General features: G+C 38.0%; 1 protein-coding gene across 1 annotated transcript in view; it reads left to right on the forward strand.

Moving 5' to 3' along the window:
• The first annotated feature begins 6,753 nt into the window (after positions 1 to 6,753).
• LOC105304082 (nesprin-2-like) overlaps positions 6,754 to 13,646 on the forward strand; it is a 34,789-nt gene continuing 27,896 nt past the window's right edge. Inside the window, 3 exon segments of the mRNA XM_011378011.2 lie at positions 6,754 to 6,810; positions 10,414 to 10,590; positions 11,951 to 12,106. Coding sequence (XP_011376313.2) covers positions 6,754 to 6,810; positions 10,414 to 10,590; positions 11,951 to 12,106 — 390 coding nt within the window.

Genomic DNA, 13,646 nt, shown 5'->3' on the forward strand with positions numbered 1-13,646 from the left:
GGGACTGAGAAAAAAGAGAAGACAGACAGGGTGCAGGAGGGAGAGCAGATCTCACAACTGTCTCTCCGAGTTTATTTCTTATCCTCTTTTTAAACACAATCTGTTCCTTTTGGTCTCCCAAGATAACATGATTAAAGTAACATCCAGAAGATCAAGTTACAATCGGCACTTCCTTTGATACTCCCTTTATCTATACTTAATCTTCTTCTTCCTGGAATTCCACAGAACCAGCCTTTTCTTTTTTATGCAAGCAGGCCTCCCGAGATAAACCATGCACTCTTTTGAATTTGGGGAGCTTTATCTCCCTACACCAGATAACAGGTCACTCTGCCCAGAGGATTCCCTGAAACTCTGCCTCCCCCAGCTGTGGCCCCACCCAAGCCACATCCAGGTGTGTCCTCACTTATTCAGGTGCCCCTTGCTGAGCAGCACCTAGACTCACACTGGAGGCAGCTGGCCTCGGTATCTGTTGTGGCCTTTTGAGGCAACAATAAGCACAGTATCAGTGGATTTCTTGCTGAGTCTTAACAGGTGGCCCCAGAAGGGCACAGGCTGGGGCTAAATTTGGCCTGCAGCTGAACCCCTCTTAGGACTGTGCCACTGGACACCTACCACACAAAGCCACACTAATAAGACCAGGAAACTTAAGAGCTTTGTTTAGTACATAGAAACAGACACAGAAGGGCAGCCAAAATAGGAAGACAAAGAAGTAGAAACCATATGAGAGAATAGAACAGAGATCCAGAAATAATGGAGTCAAGCAACCTTACAGATGCAGACTTCAAAACATTGGTTATAAAGATACTCAATGAACTTATGGGAAGTGAAGATGAACTCAGTGAGAACTTTAACAAAGAGATAAAGAACATAAAAATGGAAATGAAAATTATAAAAGAGAACCAGTCAGAAACGAAGAACACATTATCTGAGATGAGAAGTATATTAAATAAAATAAACAAAGTGAATAAAGAAGAGGATCAAATGACCTATATAGAGGATGAGAAAGCCAAGGACACTCAATCAAGAAAAAAGAAGCCAAGACTATAATAATAATTTCAGGAGCCTATGGGACACTGTTTAAGGTAAAAATATTTGTGTCATAGGGGTACCGGAAGGAAAACAAGATGTTGAAGAGCTATTTGAAGAAATAATGATGGAAAACTTCCCTAACCTGGTGAAGGAAATAGACATAAAATCTCAGGAAGCTCAGAGAGTCCCCAAAAACAGGAACCCAAAGAGGCCCACACCAAGATAGATCATAATTAAAATGCCAAAGATTAAACAGAAAAAGAAAATCTTAAAAGTGGCAAGAGTAAAGCAATTAGTTACCTATAAGGGAGCACCCATAAGACTGGCAGCTGATTTCTCAAAAGAAACTAGGCAGGACAGAAGGACTTGGCCAAAAATATTCAACAGGAAGAAGACCCAGGATATACAACCAAGATTACTTTATCCAGCAAAGCTATTGTTTAGAGTTGAAGGACAGATAAAGAGCTTCCCAGACAAAAATAAGCTAAGAGAATTTATCAACATCAAGGCAATATTACAGAAAATGTTGGCGAGACTTCTTTAAGAAGAAAAAACATGTATCAAAAATAGGAATAAAGAATGGTAATGACTAAATTTCTATCATCAATTACTTCAAATGGAAAAGATTTAAGTGCTCGGACCAAAAGAGTGGCTGAATGGATAGGAAAACAAGATCCCTACATATGCTGCCTACAAGAGACTCACTTCAGATTAAAAGACGCACAAAGACTAAAAGAAAGGGGATGGAAAAAGATATTGCCTTGATGAACCTAGATGGTAATGTGCTGAATGACGTAAGTCAGATAAAGACAAATGCCACATGATTTCACATGCATGTGGAATCTAAAGAACAAAATCAACAACAACAACAACAACAAAAGCATAAATAAATTCATAGATACAGAGAATATTTAGAGGGCTACTAGATGGGAGAGGGATTGGGGGGACATAAAAAGGCAAAGGGATTAAGAGGTACAAATGGATAGTTGCAGAATAGACATGGAAATGTAGAATATAGCATGGGGAAGATGGTTAATAATGTAATAAATATGTAAGGGGGAAGAAGGGTACTAGATTTAGTGGGATGATCACTTTGCAATTTATGTGGATCTCTGATCATTATGCTATACAACTAAAACTGGGATATTACTGTATGCCAACTATAATTGAAAAAATCTCATTGAATTGTGCAATGTAAGCACAAGCAACTAATTGTCTATTATATCCAAAAAAGACAGAAAAGAACGAAAAAGCAAAACATAAAGTAACAGGTGTTGATAAAGATGTGAAGAAACTAGAACCCTTGTGCACTGCTGGTGGGAACGTAAAATGACACCACTCCTATAGAAAACAGTATGGAAGTTCCCTCACAAATTAAAACTAGAATTACCATATAATCTAGCAATTTCACTCCTGGGTCCATAAACAAAAGAATTGAAATTAGGGCCTCATAGACATACATGTACACACATGTTCATAGCAGCATTATTTACAACAGCCAAAAGGTTCAATCAACTTGTGTCCATCAATGGATAAATGGATAAATAAAATGTGGTATATCCATACAATGGAATATTAATCAACCTTATAAAGGAATGAAGTACTGACACATGCTACAACATAGATGAACCTTGAAGACATTTATGCTAAATAAAATAAACCACACACAAAAGGACAAATATTGTGTGATTCCACTAATATGAGATATGTAGTCAAATTTATATTGGCAGAAAATAGAATGGTGGTTATTAAGGGGGGAATAGAAATGAGAGATTAATGGGTATAGAGTTTCAGTACGGGGAGATGAAAAATTTCTGGAGTTGGATAATGGTAATGATTGCAGAACAGTGTTAATGTACTTAATGCTACAGAACAGTATACTTAAAAATAGTTAAAATTGTAAATTATGTGTATTTCATCACAATAAAAATATCATATGTAATGGTGGAAAACTGGTTAATATCATATGTAATGGTGGAAAACTGAATGCTTCTGCCCTAAAATAAAAAACAAGACAAAAAATGCCAACTCTCACTACCTCAATTCAACATTGTACTGAAGATTCTAGCTAGGATAATTAGGCAGAAAAAATAAATACAAGGAAATCTAGTTGGAAAGGAAGAATTAAAACTATCTCTGCAGATGACATGATCTTGTATCTTGGATTTGCCAAGGAATTAACACACACAAAAAGCTACTAGAACTAATAAATGAATTCAATAAGGTGGCAGGATATAAGATCAACATAGAAAAATCAATTGTATTTTTATACACTAGCCATGAACAATTTGAAAAGAAAATTTGGAAAATAATTCCATTAATAAGATGATGAAAATATAAAATATTTAGAAGTAAATTTAACAAAAATATGCATTACTTGTACACTGAAACCTAGAAAATAATAATTGAAAGAAAGTTTAGAAGACTGAATACATGGAAAGACATCTTATGATCATAGATTAGAATATTTAATATTGTTAAATGACAGTGTTTCTCAAATTGAGCTACAGGTTCAACACAATCCTCACAAAACACTAGCTACATTGGTGGGGGGTGCAGAAATTAACAAGATAATATAAAAATTCATATGGAAATGCAAGGGACCTGGAATAGTCAAAGCAATCTTGAAAAAGAAGAAAAAAGTTGAAAGCTCACATTTCTGAATTTTGAAACCTACTACAAAGCTACAATCATCATGGCTGTATGGTACTGGCATAAAAATAGGTGTTCAATTCAATAGAAATAGACTTTAGAGTCCAGAATAAATTTTTATATTTCTGATTAATTGATTTTGACAAGGGTGCCAAGACAATTCAAAAGGTGGAAAGCATAGTCTTCTCAAGTGTTAAACAATTAGATATCCACATACAAAAGGGTGAATTTGGATCTCTGCTTCACATTATATACAAAAATTAACTCAAAACAGATCATAGGGATTCATTGAAAAGGGAGAGTGTGGAATTTGAAGGTAATATTTCTCCACTGAAAAAACAAGCAAAAATTATCAAAATTAAATCCATTGTAACTTAGAAAAATAGTCAAAAGTTTACAGCAATCAAACACGTGCCAAATCAAGAGAAAGCTAACTGAAGCACAGCATTTAAGGAAATGTCTGTCAAACCACTAGCTGACCACTAAGCAAAAGGAACAGAGAATTCAGACATCACACAACAAAGAATACAGTCTTTAGAAAAAATAGTTTAGAAAAGTCACTAGATCTGAAGTCTAGCTGATCGTAACATGTATGTCTGATAATATAAAGAAGAAGCCACATCAAAGCCGGTTGAAGGGGCAAAGTCATGAATCAGGCTGGGAGGGAGAGAGAGGCTACAGAGGATCCCCTGAAAGGAAAGGATGTCCTGGCTTCATTTGGAGGCTCCCCAGCCTGGGGGCCCAGCTTAGGGAAGAGGAAATTCCAATAACTCTGATTGTAAAATCCGAGTGGATTCCAGCCCCCTGGATGAGATAGAAGGAGACTGAAAGCCTAGATGCCCCTTCGAAGGACCCACACACAGGCTTTCTGACCTGTGGACACTCTCCCGGGACACCCGTGCTGTGTCAGAGGCTCCTGCAGGATTCATACTGAGAAAATCTGCATTACCTGGAGCCAGAAGGAGGGCTGGAAGGACAGCCAGCATTGTGCCTAAATCTGGCCCCTGTAACAGGCAATCTACAGACCTCACCAGCTTAACTGTGCGACTCCTCCCATAGGGCCATTAGGAAGCACTGGCCTGAGGAGATCAGCCCACCCTATCCAACCTGCAGATTAACCCAGGCAAAATTGCTGGATGGATGCCACACCCTGCACTGATTCAGGGCCAAGCATTCACATCTGGCAGCCAGCGCCGTGAGTGCACATTTCTGAGATAGTTTCAGGCAGATCACTGCTGCCAACGTGAACTTGGGCATATCTTGGGGATCTGTGGACCAGTCCCAGGCAGTAGCTGGTCTTGCTGTGCTCCGGGACTTCTGCAGGAATGTGCGAACAGTTACCAAAGTTAAGCAAAATTGAGGCTGTATTGATCTGACTGCCAATGCCTCCCTGAGACCTCTACCCACCCTACCCACAAATTGCTCCAAGTGGCCCATTGACAGTGAATTGCCACTGCCCTTCCCCCCACCCCCAATCCACACAGGCAACAAACTTTGGCTAGCACAGGGCGGGCATTGCACAGAAATCAGTTGCAGGCAGATCTCTGCTGCCTGCAAGAGTTGCAATATTGCATCTGGGAAGAATGGGGTTCGTAGGACCGCCTTAGACAGCAGCTGGTCTCACTGTGATCTGTGACCACAACAGGAATGCATGGGCACAGAAGTTGCAGCAAAACTGAGGCTGTATCGGCCTGATGACTCTTGTCTCCCTGAGATCCCGCTTCACCCAAGCCACAAAGTGCCTGCAGCCCATTGACAGGCAGCCTCCCCTGCCCTGCTTGGCTCTAGGTTTGTGCATTCTACACAAGCAACAGACCTTGGCTAGCACAGTAAGTGCCTTTCAAGGAAAACAGTTTTGGGCAGACCACTGCTACCTATACAATCTGCAATATCTCTTGAGGGGATCACAGAATCTGTGGGACTGCCCCAGAGAGCAGCTTGTCTCCATGTGATCTGCAGCTACTGTGGGAATGTGCAGACACCGAAATTGCAGAAAACTGAGGCAATATTCACCTGACAATTCTTGACTCTCTGAGCTCCTCCCCCATCCAATACAGAAAATGCGCACTGCACACTGATAGGCAGCTGCCCCTGCCCTGGGTGGCTCATTCAGCCCCACGTGGGCAGCAGCTGACCTTGCTGTGATTGGAAACTCATACAGGGAGCCACAGAGACAGAGCTGGCATGTAAACTGACACTGCAGTGGTCAGGGGAAATTTACTCAATAGATCCAGGAGACTCCTGGGGTCCCTGCACCACCTAACATGCACATCACCCAGAGGCTCTTCAGTTTCAGAGACTTACGAGCAGTGTCAGAACAGGAGGAGCACTTTTCTCTCTGCTAAATTGCCCTAAGTCAGGGATGGGGGACAACTGGACCACTGCCTACAGCATTATCTCTTTCACTTACCTGTAGATCCAGCATAGGCAACAACCTTCCATGGATCACTTTGAAGTTCCTACTGGGTAACCCTGAGCAATCAAAAGCAGTGGCTGACCTTGGCCTACTGGGGAGCTCCTCCAAAGAGGCCACAAAACCAGTGCATCTGGAGACTGGCACCAGATCGTAATGGAGCAACTCCTGACTAGCTCCATTATCGGTACACACAAAGGGTGGTCTAAACAAATACACAAGCCTGCTAGGGCAAATCCTACTCAGAGGGATCAGCCCCCACACAGTAACTCTTACCCTATGGATGCAGCCAGTTCCCACAATTAGCCTGAGTATTAATCACATCTACTGATGTGCTAACAACAGTAAAGGGTTGGTGACAACAGAAGATCACACACAACCCACACAAAGGTCATGTCCAGAGTCCCCGGCATAGGGGATCAGGAAGAGTGCACCACTGGGCCACACACGGCACCTTCCACATTTGGCCATCTGGCCAAGGCTGACAGATGAAACAAATATTCCCGACACATAGAATCTAACACAGATAGGCCTAATAGAATGAGAAAACAAAGAAACATGCCACAAACGAGACAACTTGAGAAAACTTCAGAAAATAAGCTAAATGAAATGAGACAAGCAACCTATCAGAGACAGAGTTCAAAATAATGATTATAAGGATGCTCAACGAACTTATGGGGAGAATAGATGAGTGCATGAGAACATCAACAGAGATAGTAAGCATGATAAAGGACATAGAAACCATCAAAAAGAAACAGACAGAAATGAAGAATGCAAAAACTGAAATGAAGAATGCACTAGAAAAATTCAACAGTAGATTGGACGAAGCAGAAGATAGAATCGGTGAACTGGAAGACAAGGTAGCAGAATACACCCAAGCAGAACAACGAAAAGAAAAAGAATTTTAAAAAATGAGACCTCTGGGACAACATGAAGCGAACAATATCCAGATCATAGGAATACCTGAAGAAGAAGAAAAAGAGCAAGGAATAGAGAACCTATGTGAAGAATTAATGACATTAAACTTCCTTAACCTGGCAAAAGAATTAGATATTCAATTTCAGGAAGCACAAAGAGTCCCAAACAAGAGGAATTCAAACAGACCCACACCAAGACACATCATAATTAAAATGCCGAAGGTCAAAGACAAAGAAAGAATCTTAAAAGCAGCAAGAGAAAGGCAAGCTAGTTTCCTACAAGGGTATCCCCATAAGAATGTCTGCTGATTTTTCAATGGAAACTTTGCAGGCCAGAAGGGACTGGCAAGAAATAATCAAAGTTATGAAAAACAAAAATCTACAACCACGAAAACAAGGCTTTCAATTAAAATGGAAGGTGAGATAAAGAGCTTCCCAGACAGGGAAAAGCTTAAGTAATTCATCACCAACGAGCCAGCATTATAAGAAATGTTAAAGGAAGTTCTGTAAAAAGAGGAGGGGTAAAAAAGAAGATAGAAAAAACAAATACAAATAATAAAATGCAGTAACTATGTACCTATCAGTAATCACTTTAAATGTAAATGGATAAAATTCTCCAATCAAAAGACACGGGGTAGCCAAATGGATAAGAAAACAAGACCCATATATATGCTGTCTAGAAGAGAACCACATCAAATCAATGACACTCACAGTCTAATAGTAAGGGAATGGAAAAAGATATTTCATGTAAATGGAAATTAATAAAAAGCCGGGGTAGCGATACTTATATCAGATAAAGTAGACTTTAAAACAAGGCTATAATAAGAGTCAAAGAAGGGCATTACATAATGATTAAGGGAGCGATAAATCAAGAAGACATAACCCTAGTAAACATACATGTACCCAACATAGGAGCACCTACATACATATAGCAATTATTGATTGACATAAAAGGAGAGATCAACAGTAGTACACTCATAGTATTAACACCAATGGACGAATCTTTCAGGCAAAGAATCAACTAGGAAACAATGAGCCTAAAAGACACACTAGACAAGATGGATTTAATAGATATTTCCAGAACATTTTACACCAAAGCAGCAAAATATGCATTCTGCTCAAGTGCACATTGAACATTTTCCAGGATAGACCACAGGCTAGGACACAAAACAAGTCTCAATAAATTTAAGAAGATTGAAATTATATCAACCGTTTTTTCTGATCACAGTGCTATAAAACTAGAAATCAACTATAAGAAAAAACTGGAAAGCACACAAACACTTGGAGGCTAAATAACATGCTACTAAACAATGAATGGGTTATCAATGAGATCAAGGAAGAAATCAAAAGATACCTAGATACAAATGATAATAAAAACACAATGACTCAAAATCTCTGGGGGGCACAGTGAAAGCAGTCCTAGTAGGGAAATTTGTAGCAATACAGCCCTACCTCAAGAAACAAGAAAAAACTTGAATAAACAATCTAAACTTACACTCAAAAGAACTAGAAAAAGAATAGCAAACAAAGCCCAAAGTGAATAGAAGGAAGGGAATAATAAAGATCAGAGTGGAAATAAAAAATAAAAAAAACAGAGTCTAGAAAAACAATACAAAAGATTAATGAAACCAAGAGCTGGTTCTTTGAAAGGATAAACAAAATTGACAGACCCTTAACCAGACTCATCAAGGAAAAAAGAGAGAAGACTCAAATAAATAAAATCAGAATTGAAAGAGGAGAAATAACTACGGACTCCACAAAAATACAAAGGATCATAAGAAAACGCTACAAGCAATTATATGCCAACAAATTGGACAATCTGGAAGAAATGAACACGTTCTAGCAACATACAATTTCCCAAGACTGAGTCAAGAAGAAACAGAAAATCCGATTTGATCCATTAACAACAATGAAATCAAATCAGTTATCAAAAATCTCCCAAAAAACAAAAGCCCTAGACCAGATGGCTTCATAGGCGAATTTTGCCAAACATTCATAGAAGAATTAACACTAATTCTTCTCAAACTATTCCCAAAAATTCAAGAAGAGGGAAGGCTCCCAAATTCCTTTTATGAGACCACCCTTGCCTTGATTCCAAAACCAAAGACATTACAACAAAAGAAAACCGCAGACCGTTATCTCTTATGAACATTGATGCAAAAATCCTCAACAAAATATTAGCAAACCGAATTCAGCAATACATTAAAAATATCACACACCAAGATCAAGTTGGATTTATTCCTGGGATGCAAGTTTGGTACAGTATCAGCAAATCAATTAATATGATACACCACATTAACAAATTGAAAGATAAAAACCATGTGATCATATTGATAGATGCAGAAAAAATGCTCGACAAAGTCCAGCATCCATTTATGATAAAAACTCTGAGCAAAGTGGGAATAGAGAGAACATACCTCAACATAATAATAGACATATATGATAAGCCTACAGCTAACATCATACAAGAATGCCCACTTTTACCACTCCTCTTCAACACTCTATTGGAAGTGTTAGCCACAGCAATCAGACAAGAAAGAGAAATAAAATGTTTCCGAATTGGAAAGAAAAAAGTAAAACTCTTGTTATTTGCCGATGACATGATACTATATATAGAGAACCCTAAAGAATCCACCAAAACAAGAATTCTATAGCCGGCAAACTATCTTTAAAAAATGAAGGTGAAATTAACGTGTTCCCCGGTAAACAAAACCTCATGGGGTTTTTTGATAGTAGACCTGCTCTATGAGAAAGGCTTAGATAAAGATCTATAGCTGGAATGGATATCCTCAAAGGACGTGCTAGAACTTGCCAGGGTAAACCCAGGTTTGACAGAAGTGTGCTTGGCTGTGGATGGGTTTAAGATTGCTGTAGAACTTAAACCAGGTAGCCTAGACTGTCCGCACAGGAATGGAGAAGCTTCCTAAACTAGTAAAGTTCTTTAAAGGTGTCCTGGGTTTTCTGGGAGTCTTAACTTCAGACTTCTCATCCTATTATTTCTGTTAGCCCCCAGGATGGCTCTGAATTCCAAAGTAGCTCTCAGGTGGCCTCTCACAGGAACCCTTCTTCAGCCCCTGGGTCCTGAATTGGTTCAGATGATGTAGCTACTAATACATGGTGCTGCCTTTTACTTTTTAGTCTCTTTGAAAGTGGTGAGTCTCTGTGTTCCCAAGAATGTGGAATTTCCCAAAATACTCTTCACTCAAATAAAGCAGGCATCTGGCGGGGGGAGGGGGGGTGTTGGAGAAGATAGAACATAACTCTTTACAGGTGACTCCTGACAGGTGCGCCTTGATTAATGGATGGGAGCTTGGCGCCCCCTAGAGTGCACCAAAGGGGACCTCCAGTTATCGTACTTCAATTCAGGCTTTGGTTGTTTAATTTTGTTTTATTTTGTTTTAGGAGTTTAGAATGGAAATGGACTATAAACAATGGATAGTTGACTTTGTTAACCAGTCATTACTTCAGCTAAGCACCTGTGATGTAGAAAGTAAGTGCTATGAAAGGACGGAGTTTGCAGAGCACCTGGGAGAGATGAACCGCCAATGGCACCGGGTACATGGAACACCGAATAGAAAGGTGTGCTTATGTGTCACAATGTGATGTATGACTTGGTCTTTGCAAAATACCACTTTCTGAAAAATCTTAAAAGACATAGTTAATTTACAGTTAAGCCTAGTAATCATCTCAATTATAGCCCTTTTATAAATCCTGTGTTTAAGCATTCTCCATTAGAGTATGAAAATAGTTCTTATGTTCCTTTTCTAGATTTCTTATATAGGTTTCTTTTATAGATTTTTAGATTTCTTGGTGGGAAATTGAGCTAGGCAAATGAAGAGGTGAAATTTTATTTAAGATATTGAGTGTTATGTGAGGCTCCTAAATGGTCAGATTTTGACACTTTCTGTGAAAGTAAATGTTCAAAAGGAGCAAGATATTTCAGCTTTGAAAAGATTATAAAAGGAAGAAAAATGTGGCCTTTTGGTAGATTTTCCATAATTCTGAAAAGATTAAAGTGATTTATTCATGGAAAAATATTTAATATTTATATATAATTGATAGTGACGATTGGTTGATTTCTTTATTGTACAGAGAATGCATACAATTGGATTTATACAATTATGATTCAAGTACATAAATGGACAAAAACAGACAATTCACAAAGAAAATTATTAACAAACATGGAAAGATTATAACTTCAGTTATCAGATATTAAAAATAAACATTAATGTAACATTACACACTTATTAACTTAGAAAAATTTAATAAGATAAAAATAAAAGCCCAAAGTTACCACATTCATACATTGCAGATACTTGCTTAAATATTACTCTTTTGGAATGCATTCTGAAATTTTCAAGAATCATAATAATCTCTTATCTCTTAAATAGTCTTTTAAAAAGAAAAAGATATGTGCACAGTGTTCAATTCACAATTACTTATACTAGTGAAAGTAGAATGCCTTAATTTTTAACTACAGAGGAATAATTAATCAAGATATACTGTGTCACTTCGTGAAATATTGGGCAGCCTTTTAAGTTAATATACAGCATATGTCATGATACAGCAAATGCCTATGACATTGGAAATTAAATACAAAACTTTACATACTTTAGATATGTATGCATATGTAAATATATAGCATTAGCAACATGATTTCATTTTGTTCAGATATTATGGAATTCCAAAACAGCCACCTTTCTTAGCAGATTAGCTTTCATTTCAAATGTTAGATTTTTTAAAAAAGAGATTTAATTCTATTTCCTGATTTATGAATCTTTATTCCAAAAGTTATTGAGAACTCTTATGAAAAATATTAGAATATTTTCTGAGAAGAAACAAAATTATCTTATTTAAAATATTATATCATGACATGACATTTACGTTTTAAAGCACATGTTTAAAACAAATTTTTATTTTCTTATTTCCTAACTTGTAGATACAACATTTAGAACAACTTTTGGAAAGTATCACTGAGAATGAAAACAAAATACAGATTTTGAACAACTGGTTGGAAGCACAAGAAGAGAGACTGAAAACTTTACAAAAACCTGAAAGTGTTATCTCGGTGCAGAATATGCTCCTGGATTGTCAGGTGAGAAGACACGTAGCACCTGTCCAGTGTGACTTGGTCAGGCTCTTTAGGCATGACTCATGCCCCAGGGAGTAGGGCAAGCTATGGTAGTTTCTGGGGACTTCTCTGCAAGCCCCCATGTACTTCTTTTCTTATGTCAAATAGATAATTATCTATGGGTTTTACTAAATTGCAAAATGTCATTTTTTATGATAAACAGAACAAAGTATTTTCATGGTTATTGTTTTTGAGGTTTGAATGTTATTCCTGAGAAAGAAATGCTCAAAGGGAATTTTGACTTAGGTGTTTACAATTTTTGTTTTTTAAAAAGATTTATCAAACAGTCACAAAATTACTCTGGAGTTTCAATGATTGAGTCCTTCATTCTGTTTCTCCAAAGGAAAGTGATTTTTTTTCCTTCCTACTGTGTAATGTGTTCTGAAAGGGCCACTTATCCTTTGGAACAGCTGTCTGGATCACATCTGGGCTTGAGAGTGTTGACCGTGCCTTCTCGTTTAGTTGTCATTTACCAGGTCATTTAGTCTTTGAGGTGCCCGCACCCAAATGTAGGTCAGTCCTCCTTACACACTGCCCCGATTGTGTCACTCTCTACTGAAAACACTTCAGCTGTTCCTGTGGCTGCAGATCCCAGGTTATGCTGCTTCTGTACCCACTACATGCAGGTGTGGCACTACTCACTGTTGGGGTGGAAAGTCATGTCACATCCCAATTTTACTTAGAAGGTTACAGAATAATACTGTACATCACACGTGAGCAGCAACACTGCCGTGTGAGAGCTTTTCAAATGGTCATATCCTGTTTCTAACTACCCACTAGCCGCTTCCACTTTAGAATTCTTCCAGCCACCTCAGATCCAACATGCCTCCTGACTAGAAGCCTACATTACACAGCTTAGTCTTACACCATCCCCCAACAGGTCACCCTGTTTCACTTGAGTTCTGTTATGCGTGACATGAGGTGTTTTCATTATTGGGGTGTTTCCTGTCAAATGAGAAAATGCAAACTTGAGAGTTTGATGACTTAATACCTCATTAGGCAGCCAGTACAGGGCAGACATGGAATGGGGACTCTTTATACTATACCATGATAATAAGGATTTGCTACCTAGACTCTTCTAAAATCTAGATCTTTGAAATAGTGTACTTCAAATGAATTCTAGTAGCTGGTTGACAACACTGCTCCTCTTTTGAAATAACCCATCAATTCTGGATGCTGTCTCTTCTAACAATGGCATTGTCCCACTCTCCAAAGTCAGGTAACTTTGTCTCAATTCATCCAGTGCTTTGGATTTAACCGCAAGTTGATTTTCTATATCCTGGAAGAGAAAAACAAAAAAAGTTTTCATACGCATAATATCACAACACAATAAGGTGTAAGAGATAGGAGTTTGCTCTTTTCAAGTAAAAATGACATTAGAGTATATAATTAAATAACATTACACCAAAGACATTAATCATAACACTCTTATTATTACAATGTAAATTTGTAATAATAAGAGTGTTATTATTCTCTTAATTCAATTTATAATGAATTCTGACAA

This window comes from Pteropus vampyrus, unplaced genomic scaffold, assembly GCF_000151845.1.
Source record: "Pteropus vampyrus isolate Shadow unplaced genomic scaffold, Pvam_2.0 Scaffold327, whole genome shotgun sequence".
NCBI classification, from domain to species: domain Eukaryota; kingdom Metazoa; phylum Chordata; class Mammalia; order Chiroptera; family Pteropodidae; genus Pteropus; species Pteropus vampyrus.